The 22419-nt window shown below is 52.9% G+C and overlaps 1 protein-coding gene across 9 annotated transcripts in view; it reads right to left on the bottom strand.

Annotated features, from left to right (window-relative positions):
• pld2 (phospholipase D2) overlaps positions 1-21037 on the bottom strand; it is a 38517-nt gene extending 17480 nt beyond the window's left edge. For 3 of the 9 annotated variants that reach the window (XM_088628326.1, XM_088628329.1, XM_088628334.1), the window contains exons 1-13: positions 16871-16994; positions 16168-16207; positions 10930-11087; positions 9794-9921; positions 7787-7929; positions 7239-7332; positions 5882-6067; positions 4975-5033; positions 3640-3732; positions 2698-2850; positions 2320-2463; positions 592-675; positions 365-443 (exon numbers count right to left, since the gene is read on the bottom strand). In XM_088628326.1, the coding sequence (XP_088484452.1) occupies positions 365-443; positions 592-675; positions 2320-2463; positions 2698-2850; positions 3640-3732; positions 4975-5033; positions 5882-6067; positions 7239-7332; positions 7787-7929; positions 9794-9921; positions 10930-11050 (1284 nt within the window). In that variant the 5' untranslated portion in view covers positions 11051-11087; positions 16168-16207; positions 16871-16994. Of the gene's footprint in view, positions 1-364; positions 444-591; positions 676-2319; positions 2464-2697; positions 2851-3639; positions 3733-4974; positions 5034-5881; positions 6068-7238; positions 7333-7786; positions 7930-9793; positions 9922-10929; positions 11088-16167; positions 16208-16738; positions 16995-19793; positions 20770-20950 lie in introns of those variants that run through there. The other 6 variants (XM_088628332.1, XM_088628331.1, XM_088628330.1 and 3 more) reach the window with 6 other exon arrangements.
• Between the last annotated feature and the right edge of the window lie 1382 nt (positions 21038-22419).

Below are 22419 nucleotides of genomic sequence, written 5' to 3'. Positions count from 1 at the left end.
AACACCAGTTTGACCCCAGTCCGATTAAGAGCTTAACCCCAGTCTGTCTTAGCACCTGACCCCAGTCCAACCCAGAGCCCAACGCCAGTCTGTCTTAGCACCGACCCCAGTCTGTCTTAGCACCTGACCCCAGTCAGACACAGAGCCCAACACCAGTATGTCCGAGCACCTAACCCCAGTCCAACCCAGAGCCCAACACCAGTTTGACCCCAGTCTGTCCTAGCACCTGACCCCAGTCCAACCCAGACCCCAATCTGACCCCACACCAGCCTAATAATTAAACTGTCCCAGCGTCTAATCCAGCCTGTCCCAGAGCCTGACCCCACCCAGAGCCTGACCCCAGTGTGACCCCAGAAGTTCTTACCGCTTTCCGCTTTAAGATCTGGTCTAGGCGCCAGTAATGGCTGGTAGCTGGGCGCTTCAGGTAGATCTCAGGACTGAGCCTGGAGAGGCCAGAGGAAGGAAGTGAGACTGACCAGCACACTGACCGACACCGTCAGGCCAGTGACAGCCTGTTTATGAAAGTGCTGCACAGTAAACAGTGAGCAGTGCATGCAGAGTACAGCATGAAGAAAGAGTGACTTCACTCACCACCAGTCTGTGATGAAGATCTCCTCTCTCGCCTGCTCCAGAGCCTGGGCAACATCAGCAAAATACTCCCTGCCATTGATGTACCTGCCAATACACACAACGCCATCACACACCACACAATCGCACAAAATACCCTCACACGCCACCGACACACCACAGCCACGCACACCACTGACAAAACACCTCTAACACACACTAGGCCATCACACTCCACTGACACACACAACGCCATCACACACCACACAATCGCACACAACACAATCGCACACCACCGACACACACCACAGCCATGCACACCACAGCCATGCACACCACTGACATACCCCACACCATCACACAATACCCTGACACACCTATGAAATACACCCCACCATCGGAAACACACACCACACAATTGCACACCACTGACAAACACCACAGCTACGTACACCACTGACACACACAATGCCATCACACACCCCACCATCGGAAACAATACCCTCACACACCTATGAAACACACCCCACCATCGGAAACAATACCCTCACACACCTATGAAACACACCCCACCATCGGAAACAACACCCTCACACACCTATGAAACACACCCCACCATCGGAAACAACACCCTCACACACCTATGAAACACACCCCACCATCGGAAACAACACCCTCACACACCTATGAAACACACCCCACCATCGGAAACAACACCCTCACACACCTATGAAACACACCCCACCATCGGAAACAACACCCTCACACACCTATGAAACACACCCCACCATCGGAAACAACACCCTCACACACCTATGAAACACACCCCACCATCGAAAACAACACCCTCACACACCTATGAAACACACCCCACCATCGGAAACAACACCCTCACACACCTATGAAACACACCCCACCATCGGAAACAGTACCCTCACACACCTATGAAACACACCCCACCATCGGAAACAGTACCCTCACACACCTATGAAACACACCACACCATCGGAAACAGTACCCTCACACACCTATGAAACACACCCCACCATCGGAAACAACACCCTCACACACCTATGAAACACACCCCACCATCGGAAACAGTACCCTCACACACCTATGAAACACACCCCACCATCGGAAACAACACCCTCACACACCTATGAAACACACCCCACCATCGGAAACAACACCCTCACACACCTATGAAACACACCACACCATCGGAAACAGTACCCTCACACACCTATGAAACACACCCCACCATCGGAAACAGTACCCTCACACACCTATGAAACACACCCCACCATCGGAAACAACACCCTCACACACCTATGAAACACACCCCACCATCGGAAACAGTACCCTCACACACCTATGAAACACACCCCACCATCGGAAACAATACCCTCACACACCTATGAAACACACCACACCATCGGAAACAGTACCCTCACACACCTATGAAACACACCCCACCATCGGAAACAACACCCTCACACACCTATGAAACACACCCCACCATCGGAAACAGTACCCTCACACACCTATGAAACACACCCCACCATCGGAAACAACACCCTCACACACCTATGAAACACACCCCACCATCGAAAACAACACCCTCACACACCTATGAAACACACCCCACCATCGGAAACAACACCCTCACACACCACCACACACCACCGATGGGTCATCTGTATACCCACTACTACTGTCCCTCTCTCCGCCTCCCCTTCACCGATCTCTCACCATCTGGCGAGCGTGTCCTCGCGGGGCGGGGCGAAGCTGTCGAACCGGTGTGTCTGCAGGAATTCGCAGGGCTCCGACAGCCTGTGGATCTCATGGCTCCACCACTGCGCCTGCCTGTAGCTGCTGCACTTGATGACCAGTGTCCTGCAGGGGGCAGCAGAGTGACAAAGTCAACACAAACAGTGCACAGACTCGGCTGAGCAGTGAGAGACGACTCCTATGTGCACAGGGTGTGTCAGTGCACACACAGACTGAGCACCGACAGAGAGCACTCCTAGTCTTGATACACTGTGTCAGGTTCTACCTGTGTTAGTGTCAGACAGTGAGTGCCAGTGTGTGTTAATATGTCGCTATGTTAGTGCATAAAAAGTAAAGTACCTGGTAAAGTTCTGGATACACACTCCATACTTTGTATCGGTGTAACAGCGTCCCACTTGAACTTTGAACTCAGGGTCAAAGAGCAGCACAAAAGAGATGACCCCTGCTTCCGGCTTCATGTAGAGGAGAAATGAGTCTTTAACAACCAGCCAACTGAAAGAGAGAGGGGGGGGTTAGTACACACAGGACACTACAGTCCATTAACACTGCACTGAGAGAGAGGGGTTAATACAGACACACTGGACACTGCAGTACATTAACGCTGCACTGAGAGAGAGGGGTTAATACAGACACACTGGACACTACAGTCCATTAACGCTGCACTGAGAGAGAGGGGTTAATACAGACACACTGGACACTACAGTCCATTAACGCTGCACTGAGAGAGAGGGGTTAATACAGACACACTGGACACTACAGTCCATTAACACTGCACTGAGAGAGAGGGGTTAATACAGACACACTGGACACTACAGTCCATTAACGCTGCACTGAGAGAGAGGGGTTAATACAGACACACTGGACACTACAGTCCATTAACACTGCACTGAGAGAGAGGGGTTAATACAGACACACTGGACACTACAGCACATTAACACTGCACTGAGAGAGAGGGGTTAATACAGACACACTGGACACTACAGTCCATTAACACTGCACTGAGAGAGAGGGGTTAATACAGACACACTGGACACTACAGTCCATTAACACTGCACTGAGAGAGAGGGGTTAATACAGCACACTGGACACTACAGTCCATTAACACTGCACTGAGAGAGAGGGGTTAATACAGACACACTGGACACTACAGTCCATTAACACTGCACTGAGAGAGAGGGGTTAATACAGACACACTGGACACTACAGTACATTAACACTGCACTGAGAGAGAGGGGTTAATACAGACACACTACTGAGTGAAGGACAGACGTCCTCTCTCACCGGCGGGACCAGCGGTAACAGAACTGGTGGTGGCCGAAGCAGTTGAGCCCCAGGATGCGGTGACCTCCTGACCTTTTCAGGATAAAGCCCTCCCTAGAACAGACAGACAGAGTGACCAGCGGGCCGGCAGCAGACTAAAAGACCGGTCTGGCGACCCAGCGGGCCAGCCTTGGTGCTGCTGGGACTGGATCCGGGTTTCCACGCGAGCAGCAGGTGCAGTGGCCCGGGTGTGCTGCCGGTGCAGCTGGCGCGAGCTCTTCACTCGTGAGCACTCCCGTTCCCCCGCCTCCCCCGGAGTCGCTCTTCTCTCTCCTTACCGGCAGCGCTGATGGGTGCAAACCCTGAAATGTTTCGTTCAGCGCTCTCACCCCTGCGGACCGGCCGCCTTCTACACCGCGGGGGACCGGAGCCCACCCCAGCAAGCAACAGGCACGAGCAGGGCACGCTCTGCACGGGGCGCCTCTGCAGTCTCTCTTCCGAAACGAACACCAAGGAGGAGAAAAACAGGCCTCAAACCAGACTCTCGCGTAGGCACCTCTTCCGAGCAAACTGAACTTTCGGGAGTCCTGGTTCCTGGTTTTCAGCAAGGCGAAATCGGGCTGGTAGTCTTTCAGCGCTCTGGACGCCGAGGACAGAGAACAGCTTGAGAGGAGACGCTTCACGTTCCAATTCACTGCCTGCCTCTCCGACCAAACCCTCACCCTGCCACAGGGGCGGCGCCGTTGTGCTCCAAGCCGAGAATGTCATGGCCACCTCTGAACGTACCCGCTGCTCAGCTGTGGTCACTGGGGTCTAGTGCCACAGCACAGGGCGGACTGGGTGAGCAATGTCCAAACTACAGGAATGAGCACTTCCTGTTTCGGTGAGCACTTCCTCTTTCGATGAGAGCCCAGGACTGCCATTCAGCCTACATCTGACTATCGGTCCGGAATGATCACTGTGGATTCCTGCCCTAAGAGCACACAATGACAGACAGACGGGAGGAGGGAATGGGAGAAGGGAAAGGAGGACAGACAGGAGACAGGCAGCAGAGGGAACGAGAGAAGGGAGAGGAGGACAGACAGGAGACAGGCAGCAGAGGGAACGAGAGAAGGGAGAGGAGGACAGACAGGAGACAGGCAGCAGAGGGAACGAGAGAAGGGAGAGGAGGACAGACAGGAGACAGGCAGCAGAGGGAACGAGAGAAGGGAGAGGAGGACAGACAGGAGACAGGCAGCAGAGGGAACGGGAGAAGGGAGAGGAGGACAAACGGGAGACGGGCAGCAGAGGGAACGGGAGGACAGGCAGCAGTAGCTACAGCATGCAGTGTTGCTTCGGCTGTCTGACTTGACTTACAGGCCTTTTGGTCCCAGATCCCCGACGAAGGACAGAGGGCTGACGTCTAGGAACTCCAGCTGTTGTGCGGGCACAGACACACAGGACACGTGCTGTCAGTCACTCTGTCGAGCTCAGGCCTAGACTGTTAATAGACTGAGCATCTGGCTGTGTTGGAGTCTCCTGCAGCTGTCCCTGGCAATACCATCTCCACACCAGGCCCTTCCCTGAGCTCACTGTGCTTTACTACACTTTACTTCACATCTAATAATAATAATAATAATAAACTTTATTTTATATAGCACCTTTAAAGGTGGCTTCTCAAAGCGCTTTACAGGATGACAATAACAATAAATAAGAAGATTTCACAAGATAAGACACAATTACAATTACAACAATAACAATAGAGGAGACCGTGGAAGGTGGTACTAAGAAGAGCAGAGGGGTGAAGAATGGAACCAGTTAAGTAAAGGCTTTTCTGAAGAAGAGGGTTTTGAGTCTGGATTTGAAGGAGTTTAGAGAAGGTGACTCTCGGATATCCTTGGGCAAAGAGTTCCAGAGCTTGAAGGCATAGCAGGAGAAGGCCCTGTCACCCATACAATGTAGACGGGCTTGGGGGACCCACAGTTTCACAGTAATACCATCTTCACACCAGATGATCTCACTGTGCTTTACTACACATCTACCGACTGCACATTTACTGTGTAGTACTGCACTGTACTATGCTTTTACCTTGAGTTCACTAGACTTTACCAAACTGTACTGTGTTTTTACCTGATGTCACTGGGCTTTACTACACTGTACTGTACTTTCACCCTGATTTTACTGGGTTTTATTGCACTGTACTGTGCTTTATCCCTGATTTCACTGCTGTCCTGCACTCTTCTGTGCTTTTACCCTGCTTTCACTGAGCTTTACTATACTTAACTGCGGTTTCACTGCATGCCACAAGTTCCTGTAAGAAGTGGCTGTGTGACACTACACATCTCCCAGTCTGCACGAGAGAGCCAATCTCTGCCTGCGTGTCTGCTGTTCCCCAGTCTCTCACCATCCCATGATAGTTCCTGCAGAAGCTGTTCTCTAGTAACACATTCAGATAGTCTTCCAGGAGCTTCTGCAAATAAAAGAACAGAAAGATTGGGAATGTTAATTGGAAGACAAGCTGGACTGAGTGCCTTTACAGTGTCTACAGATCTGATGGGGATGTTAATGTGAAGATACAGATGAGCTGGACTGAGTGTCTTTCCAGTCTCTACAGATCTGATGGTGATGAGTGTGAATGTGAAGATACAGATGAGCTGGACTGAGTGTCTTTCCAGTCTCTACAGATCTGATGGTGATGAGTGTGAATGTGAAGATACAGATGAGCTGGACTGAGTGTCTTTCCAGTCTCTACAGATCTGATGGTGATGAGTGTGAATGTGAAGATACAGATGAGCTGGACTGAGTGTCTTTCCAGTCTCTACAGATCTGATGGTGATGAGTGTGAATGTGAAGATACAGATGAGCTGGACTGAGTGTCTTTCCAGTCTCTACAGATCTGATGGTGATGAGTGTGAATGTGAAGATACAGATGAGCTGGACTGAGTGTCTTTACAGTCTCTACAGATCTGATGGTGATGAGTGTGAGTGTGAAGATACAGATGAGCTGGACTGAGTGCCTTTACAGTGTCTACAGATCTGATGGGGATGTTAATGTGAAGATACAGATGAGCTGGACTCAGTGTCTTTACAGTCTCTACAGATCTGATGGTGATGAGTGTGAATGTGAAGATACAGATGAGCTGGACTGAGTGTCTTTCCAGTCTCTACAGATCTGATGGTGATGAGTGTGAATGTGAAGATACAGATGAGCTGGACTGAGTGTCTTTCCAGTCTCTACAGATCTGATGGTGATGAGTGTGAATGTGAAGATACAGATGAGCTGGACTGAGTGTCTTTCCAGTCTCTACAGATCTGATGGTGATGAGTGTGAATGTGAAGATACAGATGAGCTGGACTGAGTGTCTTTACAGTCTCTACAGATCTGATGGGGATGTTAATGTGAAGATACAGATGAGCTGGACTCAGTGTCTTTACAGTCTCTACAGATCTGATGGTGATGAGTGTGAATGTGAAGATACAGATGAGCTGGACTGAGTGTCTTTACAGTCTCTACAGATCTGATGGTGATGTTAATGTGAAGATACAGATGAGCTGGACTGAGTGTCTCCCCCACCTCACCCAGCTATCGGCCCTGGGTTCAAGCTAGCCCCAAGGGCGGCGGGGTGGCGGGAGTCTCGTACCGGCTTGCTGGAAGCCCGTCTCGCTCGGTCTGCGCCGTGCAGGGTGGGCAGCTCGTCCGCCATGGTGCCCAGTTGCTGCCTCTCCGCGGCAAACCTGCGGGGACACAGGGAAAGGCAAAGTCAGTGGGACCCCAGGACCCACAACCCGCATCGCGTCATCACGCCAGAGTCACCCTCCATGTGACCGCCGCCAGTGGCTGAAACAAGTATTTCACGTGTGTCACCATGAAGCACCATGCAATTAAGCGAAACAGACATGTAATTCGAGTGTATTAAAAGTGTTTACATCCAGTAAATCACCACAGGGCTTCCCACAGCAGTCTCTTGTTTAAGGATACGTGCAAGTGTTCTCGTGTTACAGTGACTCTGTTCACTGAACAGTGCAGCCAGACTCTGCAGCGCTGGACTCTCTCCCGGTCGCCCCCAGCTGCTGCCCTTGCACAGCGCAGCACTAACACAGTCTCACTGTGCCCATTTATCGCAGCACTGCGTGACAATGAACGCTCGCCCTGGAAGGGCAGGATAACCGTGCCCTGCGCTGGCCTCACCTGCCCAGGGGCAGGAAGTTCACCATCAGCTTGTGGCTGTGCAGGTCGCGGTGCAGCTCCTGGAAGTGGCGGTACTTCCTCTTCACCGTCCAGGTGAACCGGCCGTGAGTCAGGCGCACTGTGTACAGAGTGCTGACCCGCACCTGAGAGAGACAGAGGGGTTAATACACACACAGGCAGCTGCACCCGAGAGAGAGACAAAGGGGTTAATACACACACACACAGATAGCCGCACCCAAGAGAGAGACAGAGGGGTTCATACACACACAGGCAGCTGCACCCGAGAGAGAGACAGAGGGGTTAATACACACACACAGACAGCCACACCCAAGAGAGAGACAGAGGGGTTCATACACACACGCAGACAGCTGCACCCGAGAGAGACAGAGGGGTTTGTACCCTATGGCCTCAGTGACAAAAGTCTAACCTCCTAGGTCATGCTCTTCTAGACCAGTATCCCTCACCTCACTGGTTACTAAAACCTCTGACCAGCCAGTGAAAAACAAGACAGTGGCACAGGTACAGGACCAGTTGGACCCATCTCAGATTGCTTACAGGGCAGGTAGGGCTGGAGAATATGCTACAATATCCCTTCCTAACCTGATCCTTCTCCAGCTTCACACTAGCCTGCTGCTTGTAGATTTCTCTCCAGCAATTAAACAGTATTTACTGGGAACTAAGCCATTGTCTAATCTTGGTCTTGATCTTAATCAAGTCAGATGGATCAGTGATGTGATTACAGATGAAACTTAGAGGGTAACAATGCCCTGTCTAACAAGCTGTATTCTTCCACTGGTTCCCCCAAAGATGTGTCTCGTCTCCTTACTTTGTCCTGCACACACATGACTGCAAGATTCCTCACCACTCCAGACACATAATGAAACCTGCAGAGGGCTCTGTTATTATTAGCCAGTTGCCTGCAGAAGTGTGGAGCCACAGGCCAGTGTCAAAGGAGCCACTTGGGGAGAACTAAACTATTTGAAGTGGAATGTCTCCAGGACCAAAGACGGGGCAAGTGACTTCAAGGAGACGCCCACTCAAACCTGCATCCGGAGTGGAGGAGGTGGCAGGTAAGTGTCTATTGACTGTTCTAGACTGCAAGCTCAACTGAGGCAAACATCAACTGCGTCCCAAGAAAAGGGGGCAACAGAGTCTTTTTCTTAAGGCATCTGAAATATTTTAAGGCTGATAATCCGTTGAGTCTTTTATAGAATCTGCTTTAGCTGTAGCACTGAGCTGCTGGTTTGGGAAGCTCTAAAGAGTAAGAACAAACTGGAGATTTTGTCATGCTGCCATACTCACTGGTGCTGACCTTTCGGCCCTGCTCCATGTCTATCAGTGACGAGTTCTGCATAAAGCATATTGCATCCTAGAGGACCTCTCGTGCCTTTTATTTAAAGAAATCCAATTAGTCCCCTCAGAACCCAGAATCACGCTTCCCAATATAAAGTTTCAGTTCGCATTTATAGCTGCGACCGTAACCCTGCGGTTCTCCAGTTCCCGTATGTGTAATTGTTCTGTTCTTCATATTGTCCGCTGCTGTATAACTAACCACCCCTTGGGGATAATAAAGACTCCATCTTGGTCTGACCCGTCCGTACTGCTCATCTGAAATCGTGCCCGTCTATCATTCGCACGTCAGAGTAAATTTCAAGGCCTGGGAGGTGGAGGCTGTCATGACCTGGGAGTCTTTTTGTGGCAGATGTACGGCGCTGCATGCAGGTCGCAGGAACTCAGAGCTGAAGTGTGAGCAGGGAGCACAGGCTGCAGAGGAACAGGCAAAGTTCATCCCAAGCACTCCTTTCCAATCCATTCCTTCCTGCATGGGATAAGCCTTTGCCTGTTCCAAAGCTCTGTACTGGCCTATGCACGGCTAGGGTTAGCCAAGCCTGGAGGCTCAGGACTCCCCGTGTGAGCAGAAGCTCCAGCCACACAAGCAAGCCGGGCCGAACGGGCTCGGGGCAGGAGGCTTGCTCTGTCCCGCCTCTCCAACATGCCATCGCTCACCTTGGAGCGCGTGGTGTGGCGCTCCGTGCTGTCCACCTTGCAGGTGACGGGCGTGTCCCGCAGGAGCAGCGGCACCCCCTTCTCTCTCACCGCCTGCAGGTGATGGATCACCAGGAACGGCCGCTCGTCTGGGCAAAACAGGGCAGAGGTCACACAGGGCAGGCTGGGCTCTGTAGTTCTCGTGTCTGGTGCATGATGGGCTTTGTAGTCTGTGTCCTTCTGGGCTACACACATGATGCAATTGGCTAGATTATAGGCCCTCTCCCCTGGGTTACTCAGGACTTTAAACTTGTGTAAATGTAACTCAACTATACCATAAAACAGAGTCAAGGAGAACTAGTGCATAGGGGCAGGTGGTGTGGGGAGCTCCTCCACAGAAGGAATGGCGTGAAGTCCAGGTGAACACCACCAGCCTCCCCCAGGGCTGCGCCTGGCCCTTCAGTCTCTGTGCTGTCACACCTGGGAAACCTCTGCGGCAGCTTCTGTTTACCGTAGCCCTTATTGCAATTGTCACTTGCGCTTCCCCGACTCCGCTGTGCGCCAGAATGTCATTAAATGTGCTCTTGCTGTAGGAGTATGCTGACCTGGCACTTTTCATCTAATTATAGGGTTTTAAAGCCCTTCTGCTGTTCTCTCAATCCGCAGCCCTCCACGCCTCCGCCTTCAGTGACTAGCACGCACACGCCCGCTGTCTTCCAGTGACTGGGAAACCCTGATGAGGCTCCACTCTGCTCTCCTGTCCCTCCTTGTCTTGCCAACACAGCAAGACTTGCAGTCTCAGACTTGAAGAGTTACCCAGGGAGAGTGTGTGTATACCTGTTCTTACTGATCTCCGTACTCCTTCATTTCTTTTCTACGTTCTACGTTCTAAAACATTTTACTTTCCACCCCCTACAGCCAACATAATACATGCTGGCATCTGTGTACCCATTCCTACCCCAGCAGGTACATGCGGGCATCTGTGTACCCAGCGGGTACACACCAGGATCTGTATTCTCATTCCTACCCTAGCGGGTGCATGCTTGGATCTGTATTCTCATTTCTACCCCATCAGGTGCATGCTGGGATCTGTGTACCCATTCCTACCCCAGCGGGTGCATGCTGGGGGATGTAGTCCCAGCAGCTCCATCCCTCACCTGTGGCCTCTCGGAGGCAGTCCAGCTCGTCCTCGGAGATTGGCAGATCATCTCTGTGCAATCGCCTTGTGAGCACCGTCGCCTGCGTCGCCTCCACCACGTCCTCCTCTGGAGAAGCCATGGTACTTAAGCCCCTTCTCCAACCCCTGATCACTCAGCTGGAAAAGTTTAAAACCAGACGCCTGAACATTGTATGGCTTTTTGTCTAATTGTTAGGAAGAAAAGACCCAAATACAATTGAATTGAAGCCTGTCTTGCTCATGTTTCTGGCTGAAAGCCGAGCTGTTCTGAATGTGGCGTGTCCCTTGTGTCCTGACGACTGGGTTGACATGCTCTTGAGTAACGACCCATGAGGACTTGCTGTTGTGTGTACCAGCTGTCTCCCCCACTGCCCCTGGTGTCGACCTCTCCTTGAACTCCCGCTAGCTGGGGAGGGGAGCTGTTCTTGCCGCAGTACAAACACAGGTGGGTACACAGTCGGAGTCTGCCCCTGTGCTGTGGGAGGGGTGTGTGTCGGTTAGGGCACTGGTATGTCAGCAACTGGAGAGACTGTCTGTTCCACCAAAATTAAATTCTGACACAGCAAAATAGAGCCTAAGGATTTGGGGTCTGCACCCAGCACAGTGCCAAGTACAACGCTGACTCATAGTTAAGCAGCACAGTGCTCAGTAGAGCTCAGACAAACAATTACACAGCACAGTGCTCAATACAGCTCTGACACACATAGTTACACAGCACAGTGCTCAGTACTGTGGACACACAGGTGAGAGTCAGTGGGAAGGACACACACACACACACACACACACACACACACACACACACACACACACACACGAGTGCGCACGTGCCTTTGCCTTTCTACCTCTTTACAGCTAACAGACGCTCTGTTTTGGAAACAATGACCCCAAAACAATGGAAAAAGAACTTGAAGCAGCCTGATCACACAATGAATCACACATCCTGGAAACCTTGAGAGCATACTGGACTGGAGAGAGGAGGGACTCAGCAGGAAACTACAATCCACACCCACAGCACAGAGCTCTGACACGCACAGTTACCCAGAGCAGTGCTCAGCACAGCTCTGACACGCACAGTTACACAGAGCAGTGCTCAGCACAGCTCTGACACGCACAGTTACACAGAGCAGTGCTCAGCACAGCTCTGACACGCACAGTTACACAGAGCAGTGCTCAGCACAGCTCTGACACGCACAGTTACACAGAGCAGTGCTCAGCACAGCTCTGACACGCACAGTTACACAGAGCAGTGCTCAGCACAGCTCTGACACGCACAGTTACACAGAGCAGTGCTCAGCACAGCTGACACACACAGTTACACAGAGCAGTGCTCAGCACAGCTCTGACACGCAGTTACACAGAGCAGTGCTCAGCACAGCTCTGACACGCACAGTTACCCAGAGCAGTGCTCAGTACAGCTCTGACACGCACAGTTACCCAGAGCAGTGCTCAGTACAGCTCTGACACGCACAGTTACCCAGAGCAGTGCTCAGTACAGCTCTGACACGCACAGTTACCCAGAGCAGTGCTCAGTACAGCTGACACGCACAGTTACCCAGAGCAGTGCTCAGTACAGCTCTGACACGCACAGTTACCCAGAGCAGTGCTCAGTACAGCTCTGACACACACAGTTACACAGCACAGTGCTCAGTCCAGCTCTGACACACACAGTTACATAGAGCAGTGCTCAGTACAGCTCTGACACGCACAGTTACACAGAGCAGTGCTCAGTACAGCTACAGTCTTCCACATGTCGAGCGGGGAGCCTACAGCATGTGAGCTGCTGAGGAGCAAAAGAGCTCACTCTTTCCTGAAATGTAAAGGGTTTGTCTGTGCAGACTGCAGAAATAGTGTAAGATCCAGCTCTACCTCATCACAGGTGCAGTAGTACACTGTAATACAGCTGAGCGGAGGCAGGGCCGAGGCCGTGGAAAATCTCAAAGCAGCAGGCCAGGGTGCATCAGGTGGCGGCCTGGAGACAAGCATTCTGGAGAAGGGTGGGGGTGTGCGCCGATTGGCTAGAACGGAGTCGTCGCCATGGCAACCAGGTACAGCAGGAAAATACCGGCCTGTTCGCGGCAGGCTCCGGTTTCTCCACAAGGGCTGGACGCACCCTGTTCTCCCGCCCTGCGCAGGCAAGAAACCTGTCCAGTCTGTTTCTGTTTGTCCTGTCCGATATCTGCCACTGTCTCCCTCCCCAACACCACCACTCTCGCCAGCTGTGAGCCTCGGGTCTCAACCTGCCCCCCTCTCCCTCCTTCTCTACCCCAGAATCTCTTTCAGTCTCACCCTTTTTCACTCCACCTGCTGTGCAAGGGTCCCCTGACTGACAGCACTGTAAACCCTGGAGCGGACAGACTCCTGTGCAGTGGGAATCTCATTAACAGCCCTGTAAATCCTGGAGCGGATCAGACTCCTGTGCAGTGGGAGTCTGACTGACAGCCCTGTAATCCCTGGAGCGGATCAGACTCCTGAGCAGTGGGAGTCTCATTAACAGCCCTGTAAATCCTGGAGCGGATCAGACTCCTGTGCAGTGGGAGTCTCATTAACAGCCCTGTAAATCCTGGAGCGGATCAGACTCCTGTGCAGTGGGAGTCTGACTGACAGCCCTGTAAACCCTGGAGCAGATCAGACTCCTGTGAAGTGGGAGTCTGACTGACAGCCCTGTAAACCCTGGAGCAGATCAGACTCCTGTGAAGTGGGAGTCATCTGCCAACCACATGGTCGGTGACTCCCCACTGCCGCCCGGAATTCCAGTTTCGCTCCACATTCCTCACAGTTCACACAGCTGGCACTCCGACAGCCCCTGCACACACGAACGGCCCCGTCAATCACTCCTCTCCTCGGCGAACCTGTTCGAAGATCAGAAGCCCAGGACCGATGCCAAGTGCTTTGGCATCTGAAACAATTCCAGCCAGAATCCCAGAGGGAAAACAGCCTCCTGTAGGCACTGCTGCACCCACCGGCACAGGGATCGTTATGACGGACACCAGGAGGTTGCTCGGATGTCAGAATACAGATGAAGAGCGCCCGTTCTGAGTCAACAGCCAGGAGCTCACGGCTCTAACACGGCCAAAAACTGGCATGACGTGGCGTCCCAGCTGGGAAAGTACCTGGTCCTGCAGATCTGGGAAAGGCTAAGGATCGCTTAAGCAAGTAACGGGTCGGTAAAGGGGACTCGGGTCCTTGGGGGCTGCAGGTGTGGCAGTGAAATGACAAACGGTAAAACCTCATGGGTCAGGGGTCAGAGGTCAGGGGTCGGGGGATCCTGATTTTTAAAAGGAGGCACTGAACGAACACAGCATCCCTCCAGCACCAGCCCCCTTTCTCAAACCATACCTCACAGTGTCCAGTACGACCCACCCTAATCCGCCCCTGTGTGCCATCGCCAGTCCTGCGTGCGTTCGGAGCACAGAGACGTGCGGTGCTGCTCGAACAGGCAGGCATTCCAGAGAGGAACGTGGCCCAGCGACCCAGCAACCCAGAACAAACAGCCCTTTGTGTGCCAGAGGGACACCAGGGGACAGCACGTCCCGCACAGGGGTGTTGGGGAGGGGGTCCCCTCTGTCCCCACCAGGCTGGACGGGTCCCCAACAGCAGTCGAGGAGAGAGAACAACACACGTCCCAGACAACGCCAGTGGATACAGGAGAGAAATCGGGGTATTTAAACAGCAAGGAGGGAGAGAGAGACAGAGAGGAGCGCACAGGGCTATCGAGACACAGACAGAGAGGAGCGCACAGGGCTATCGAGACACAGACAGAGAGGAGCGCACGGGGCTATCGAGACACAGACAGAGAGGAGCGCACGGGGCTATCGAGACACAGACAGAGAGGAGCGCACGGGGCTATCGAGACACAGACAGAGAGGAGCGCACGGGGCTATCGAGACACAGACAGAGAGGAGCGCACGGGGCTATCGAGACACAGACAGAGAGGAGCGCACGGGGCTATCGAGACACAGACAGAGAGGAGCGCACGGGGCTATCGAGACACAGACAGAGAGGAGCGCACGGGGCTATCGAGACACAGACAGAGAGGAGCGCACGGGGCTATCGAGACACAGACAGAGAGGAGCGCACGGGGCTATCGAGACACAGACAGAGAGGAGCACACAGGGCCGCGCAGACACAGACAGAGAGGAGCGCAGAGGGCTATAGATACACAGACAGAGAGGAGCGCACAGGGCTGTGCAGACACAGACAGAGAGGAGCGCACAGGGCTGTGCAGACACAGACAGAGAGGAGCGCACAGGGCTGTGCAGACACAGACAGAGAGGAGCGCACAGGGCTGTGCAGACACAGACAGAGAGGAGCGCACAGGGCTGTGCAGACACAGACAGAGAGGAGCGCACAGGGCTGTGCAGACACAGACAGAGAGGAGCGCACAGGGCTGTGCAGACACAGACAGAGAGGAGCGCACAGGGCTGTGCAGACACAGACAGAGAGGAGCGCACAGGGCTGTGCAGACACAGACAGAGAGGAGCGCACAGGGCTGTGCAGACACAGACAGAGAGGAGCGCACAGGGCTATAGAGACACAGACAGAGAGGAGCGCACAGGGCCGTGCAGACACAGACAGAGAGGAGCGCACAGGGCTGTGCAGACACAGACAGAGGAGCGCACAGGGCTGTGCAGACACAGACAGAGGAGCGCACAGGGCTGTGCAGACACAGACAGAGAGGAGCGCACAGGGCTGTGCAGACACAGACAGAGAGGAGCGCACAGGGCTGTGCAGACACAGACAGAGAGGAGCGCACAGGGCTATCGAGACACAGACAGAGAGGAGCGCACAGGGCTATCGAGACACAGACAGAGAGGAGCGCACAGGGCTATCGAGACACAGACAGAGAGGAGCGCACAGGGCTATCGAGACACAGACACAGAGGAGCGCACAGGGCTATCGAGACACAGACACAGAGGAGCGCACAGGGCTATCGAGACAAAGACAGAGAGGAGCGCACAGGGCTGTGCAGACACAGACAGAGACACACACAGGGCTGTGCAGACACAGACAGAGAGGAGCGCACAGGGCTATAGAGACACAGACAGAGAGGAGCGCACAGGGCCGTGCAGACACAGACAGAGACACACACAGGGCTGTGCAGACACAGACAGAGAGGAGCGCAAAGGGCTATAGAGACACATAGAGATACAGAGAGGAGTATACTAATCAGTATACAGAAAAGACCTAGCTATTTATTAGTTATTAGATAATAACAAACCTGGCTGTCCTGAGAAGATAGGCTGTGCTCCCACTGCCAGCTGGGAGAAACAGAGACAGAGATGAACTTTTTACTGCACTGTGAGAAATACTCCAGATTAGACAAACACTGACTGAAATAACTAATCTGATCCCAGAATCCGCACTCCTGCCAGAATCAGAACAGCTCCCAATCCAACCGGGGTAGGCAACTCTAACAGAGCTGCAGCCCAGTGTGTGATCTCCTGTCCCAGCCTGAGGAGCAGTGAGCCTGTCTCTCAGTAATGTTTTATGTGATGTACGCGGCTGCCCAGTGATGCGTTTGTACTGTAAATGCCTGTAAAAGTTGCGTTAACTGTATATGTTTTGGCAACACTGTAATTCCGCTGCCACGCCGGTAAAGAGCGCAGAATCTGAATGAAACCGAATTTGCCAACAGCGTCCTGTCTGCTGGTCCAGTCTGGCGCTGCTGCGTGACGTCACCCCACCCGGTCCCGGTCCCGGTCCCGCCCCGCCCCGCCCCACAGCCCCTCGCGGGCGCAGGGACTGTCTCGGGGCGTACAGAGCGAGAAGAGCGAAACGCGGTGTTTCACCTGCTGAGTCCCGGCTGACTCCGGCTCCTCCGCTCCGGAGAACCCCTCTCCTACCCCTGCGAGTGTCAGGGAGTGACCCTCCCTCTCCCCGCGGAAAGTGCTGGAATGTATGCAGAGAGCGGCGAGCCTCACCCCGTTTTCTCAGTTCCTTTCTCTACTCATCCCAACTCCCCCACCGCCTCAGTGAAACACCGTCATTAGTTTAAACAAGCAGGTCTACAGCACAGCGTAACTCCCCCCGCCAGCGTTACCGTATGACGTCGACAATTGCGCGCCTCCAAACATTCCACACGTGGCCTCGCATTACCGTAAATACCCGAAACAACGGGACGCGTCGCGCCCCTCCAGCGTCTCTACAAGGGAGCTGAGGCCCGTTCGATAGGTAGTGAATTAATCTGAGGATCTCCACCAGCTGTTCCTTGAAAGAAAACAGATGTTGTGGATCTTACCAATATGGCTAGGGGGCAGCTTGTTCCACACTCCCACCACTCTCTGTGTAAAAGAAGAGCGCCCACAGGGTGGGGGAAGATGCACAGTGGATGTTATAATTTGGGCAGGTAGGAGGGGGTGACATGGGAAGGTAGGTTCCTTCATTCCTTCTGGCCTTCTGGGATCCCCACAGTGACGCTGGGAGCCAGGAACTCCTCTGGATCAACAGGGAGTCAGTGGTCACAGATTGTCTCCACCATCCCTCTGATTGAGCAGGCGGCAGGGTGGCTCAGTGCTGCGGCCCTGGGTTCAGATTCCAGACCTGAGGGTCTGTCTGTGTGGAGTCTGCATGTTCTCTCCCTGTTCGTGTGGGTTTCCTCTGGGAGCTCTAGTTTTCCACAGACCTGCTGGGAGGCCGACTGGGCTGCTGGGAAAATTGGCCCTGGTGTGAGTGTGTCTGCCCTGCGATGGACTGGTGTCCTGTCCAGGGTGTACCCCGCCCTGCGCCCACTGCTTGCTGGGACGGGCTCCAGCTGGAGGAAGCAGTTAGAAAACCGGTGGATGGGCGACTCTGATTGGATGAGATGGTGCTCATGGCCAGGAAATGAAACAAACTCTGAGTCTCCTCTCCCAGCACTGCCCTCTAGCTGCTGAACTGGGGTTCGAGGACTGAGCCTGCTGTCTGGGAGGTTTCCAGGCTGTAGCCCACTTTTTCCTTCTTTGCAGCACCTCACTGAGGGCTCCCAGGGCCTCTGCTTCACCCACACCGCTGGGCAGCTTGTTCCACGCACCCACCACTCTCAGATCAGCTGTGAAGTGCAGCCCCACCAGAGACTCAGGTCCTCTGTGCTTGAAGTGGGACAGTATATATTGCACACATGCAGCACTGCAGTGTCAGTGCTTAAAAGGCACCTTTGGGCAGGTGTGAGACTGACCACTGGGATCTGTTAACTAGCCTTTACCAAAAGGTATGGGAAGACAGGACACAGCTGACTCACTTTCACTGTGACAACTGACTTCCTCCTACAAGGCGTTAAGAGTAGAATTGATCACAAAGCAAAGGAGAGGACACGCATCAGAAACACACTATAAAACAATAAAAACTCTCAAAGGACAGGACAGGCATGCAGTGTGACACAGTAACTCTTGTCTCTCAGTGTGACACAGTACCTATTGTCTCTGTATGTCACCTCTTACAATGTGTGCGTCCTGTCAGCTGCTGTGCTAACTGAGCTCAATACCACTGAAACCACACAGGACTGCCTCTCACTCTTGTGATGATGAATTTCAGTGTTATACGTGCCTTTCGAGATCACACACAGTTTCCAGTCCCCGTGGGTCTTAACTCATTCGGGGAAACTGGCTCATATGCACACACACCCGCCCATGTGCCCTCTCTCATCTTCACCCGCTGTCCCGAACTCTCATCTTCACCCGCTGTCCCAAACTCTCAACTTTACCCACTGTCCCAAACTCATACACCCTGGAGCGTCCCAAACTCTTAACTTTACCCACTGTCCCAAACTCTCACACCCTGGAGTGTCCCAAACTCTCATCTTCACCCGCTGTCCCAAACTCTCATCTTCACCCGCTGTCCCGAACTCTCAACTTTACCCACTGTCCCAAACTCATACACCCTGGAGCGTCCCAAACTCTCAACTTTACCCACTGTCCCAAACTCTCATCTTCACCCGCTGTCCCAAACTCTCATCTTCACCTGCTGTCCCGAACTCTCATCTTCACCCGCTGTTCCAAACTCTCAACTTTACCCACTGTCCCAAACTCATACACCCTGGAGCGTCCCAAACTCTTAACTTTACCCAGTGTCCCAAACTCTCACACCCTGGAGTGTCCCAAACTCTCTTCACCCGCTGTCCCAAACTCTCACACCATGGAGTGTCCCAAACTCTCAACGTCACCCACTGTCCCAAACTCTCATCTTCACCCGCTGTCCCAAACTCTCACACCCTGGAGTGTCCCAAACTCTCATCTTCACCCGCTGTCCCAAACTCTCACACCCTGGAGTGTCCCAAACTCTCATCTTCACCCGCTGTCCCAAACTCTCACACCCTGGAGTGTCCCAAACTCTCATCTTCACCCGCTGTCCCAAACTCTCAACTTCACCCGCTGTCCCAAACTCTCACACCCTGGAGCGTCCCAAACTCTCATCTTCACCAGCTGTCCCAAACTCTCACACCCTGGAGCGTCCCAAACTCACACACCCTGGAGTGTCCCAAACTCACACACCCTGGAGTGTCCCAAACTCTCAACTTTACCCACTGTCCCAAACTCTCACACCCTGGAGTGTCCCAGACTCTCATCTTCACCCGCTGTCCCAAACTCTCACACCCTGGAACGTCCCAAACTCTCACACCCTGGAGTGTCCCAAACTCTCAACGTCACCCACTATCCCAAACTCTCACACCCTGGAGTGTCCCAAACTCTCATCTTCACCCGCAGTCCCAGACCGCACTGGGGGCGCCTGTCTGGCAGGAGACACTGTCTTTGTTGGATATGTTCTGCCATTCAGCCCCACACTGACAGGAGTCCAGGTCTGTCCGTGCAATAGTCACGGTACTCGATAACTCGGCGGCGGTAAAACGGACAGGATATGAACTGAGCTCACCTTCAAACATCCAGTCCAGCGCAAGGTCCGAGCGAGCCGGGGGGAGGGACTCCGGGCTGGAGACGCCCCTGCAGTCACCCGAGCCCTGTGCGTTCAGTCCTGACTGTGCCTGTCCACCCCAGTGACCAGACCACGAACAAACATCGGTAAACTGCAGCGAGGACGGAAAAAGTCAATTAAAAAGAAAACAGTTAGGTTTATGAGGAATTAGACGTGTCAGTTTTGAGTTACTGCCAAAAGAATAAAAAAAAAACACGCAGGTCGCCGCGTGAGGCGGTAAGACGATCCGTGGACACGCCGTGGACGCTTAGCAACTTCGGGCGGCAGGGACACTCCTGAAAATAACCCTCACTCGCAGGGATCGGGGCTGCAGCGACCGAGAGTGAAAAAAATTAAGGAAGTCACAGCCGCTCGGGGACAGAGGGCCGTGCGTGTCCGCGGACTATCGCGAACTCTCCAGCGGGTCCCGTGTTTGCAATCAGCGGTCCACGTCCTCCGCGCGTCCCGATGCGCACCAGCACAGGCGAGGGCGGCAGGCTTGGCAGAGCCGCTATTCCTGGCTCCGGCCGGTGCCCACCCTCTCCCCGCCCCCTTTCCGTCCTTTCTTCGTTAGTTTTCCAGCGGCGGAATTTACTTTATCCCGGGATACAGGCTTTCCCAGAGCAGGTCGGCCCCATCTCCCTGCTGCGGGCGCAGACGCCCTCCTTCTATCTCTCGGTCTCAGCGCCACGGGCAGGTCCCTGTCGTTTTGCTGCCCACGTAGGCTATACTTGGCTCACAGCTCCGCCCGAGAAGTGTCTTGAATTCGGTGTTTTTTATTCTTGTTCTTGGTTGTTGTTTTTTTGCGCGAGTCTCTGCTGGTTCTGTGCCCGGCGCCGCGCGCGTGCCCACGGGGAGATCAGCGGCTCGCGCCTCTTGAGACCCTAGCGCGCACGGGGCACCCTCTCGTGACCTCTGGGGTCAGACGGTTTGACACTGTATAATTCAAAGGCGTTGCTTTATGGACACGGTTGTATACAGTCACGCAACAGATTGCAATAGGCTTCGATACACCCTGCTACTACCACTAGGCGATATGGGTAGAATTACAGCGGACCGAGACGAATCAATTTATTTTGGTTTTAAAATAGATTTAGACATTCAGTTAGGTCACTTACATAATGCACTCAATTCAGGTTTTTAACAAAATGAACAGTTAGCAAGAAGATCCCTTCAGATAGCACACAGATCACAGGGCGAGGTCAGGAGTCCAGCTCCGAGTGTGTGTATGTGTGTCTATCTGCACATCATTCACAGGGCTGTTCCACTGACACACCTGTGGGCAGGACACACACAGGACAGCCCAACAGACCTGATAGACCTCACCTCTTTACAGGCACACACACACAGACACACAGGCTCGCTCATACACATGACAGACATACAGACTCACACACACTCACATGACAGGGATACAGACCTACACACACAGACTCACAAACACAGGCTTCCACTTACACATGACAGGGATACAGACACACACACTCACACGACACACACACACACTCACATGACAGGAATACAGACTGACACACACTCACATGACAGGAATACAGACTGACACACAGTAAGAGACAAAGAGGGAGAGGAAGTAACAGAGGGAGATCCAGAGTTACAGGATGTCACTGGGAGAGGGAATCAGAGAAAGGAATGGAGAGAGGGGACTTGTTCTGTCTCACAATAATAATACAGTGTGTGATCTCCTATCCCAGCCTGAAAGAAAGACAGTGAGTATCACTGTATCAATAATAATACAGCGTGTGATCTCCTGTCCCAGCCTGAGGAACAGACAGTGGGTCTGTCTCTCAATAATAATACAGTGTGTGATCTCCTGTCCCAGCCTGAGGAACAGACAGTGAGTCTGTCTCTCAATAAAAACAATACAGTGTGTGATCTCCCGTCACAGCCTGAGGAACAGACAGTGAACCTGTCTCTCCATAATAATAATACAGTGTGTGATCTCCTGTCCCAGCCTGAGGAACAGACAGTGAGTATCACTGTATCAATAATAATACAGTGTGTGATCTCCTGTCCCAGCCTGAGGAACAGACAGTGAGTATCACTGTATCAATAATAATACAGTGTGTGATCTCCTGTCCCAGCCTGAGGAACAGACAGTGGGCCTGTCTCTCAATAATAATACAGTGTGTGATCTCCTGTCCCAGCCTGAGGAACAGACAGAGTGTCTGTCTCTCAATAATAATAATACAGTGTGTGATCTCCTGTCCCAGCCTGAGGAACAGACAGTGAGCCTGTCTCTCCATATTAATAATACAGTGTGTGATCTCCTGTCACAGCCTGAGGAACAGACAGTGAGTATCACTGTATCAATAATAATAAAGCGTGTGATCTCCTGTCCCAGCCTGAGGAACAGACAGTGAGCCTGTCTCTCAATAATAATAATACAGTATATGATCTCCTGTCACAGCCTGAGGAACAGACAGTGAGCCTGTCTCTCCATAATAATAATACAGTGTGTGATCTCCTGTCACAGCCTGAGGAACAGACAGTGAGCCTGTCTCTCAATAATAATAAAACAGTGTGTGATCTCCTGTCCCAGCCCGAGGAACAGAAAGGAGCCTCTCTC

The sequence above is a fragment of the Lepisosteus platostomus genome, chromosome 4 (genome assembly GCF_059453375.1).
Source record: "Lepisosteus platostomus isolate fLepPlt1 chromosome 4, fLepPlt1.hap1, whole genome shotgun sequence".
Lineage (NCBI taxonomy): Eukaryota > Metazoa > Chordata > Actinopteri > Semionotiformes > Lepisosteidae > Lepisosteus > Lepisosteus platostomus.
This window is presented reverse-complemented; position numbering and strand designations above follow the sequence as displayed.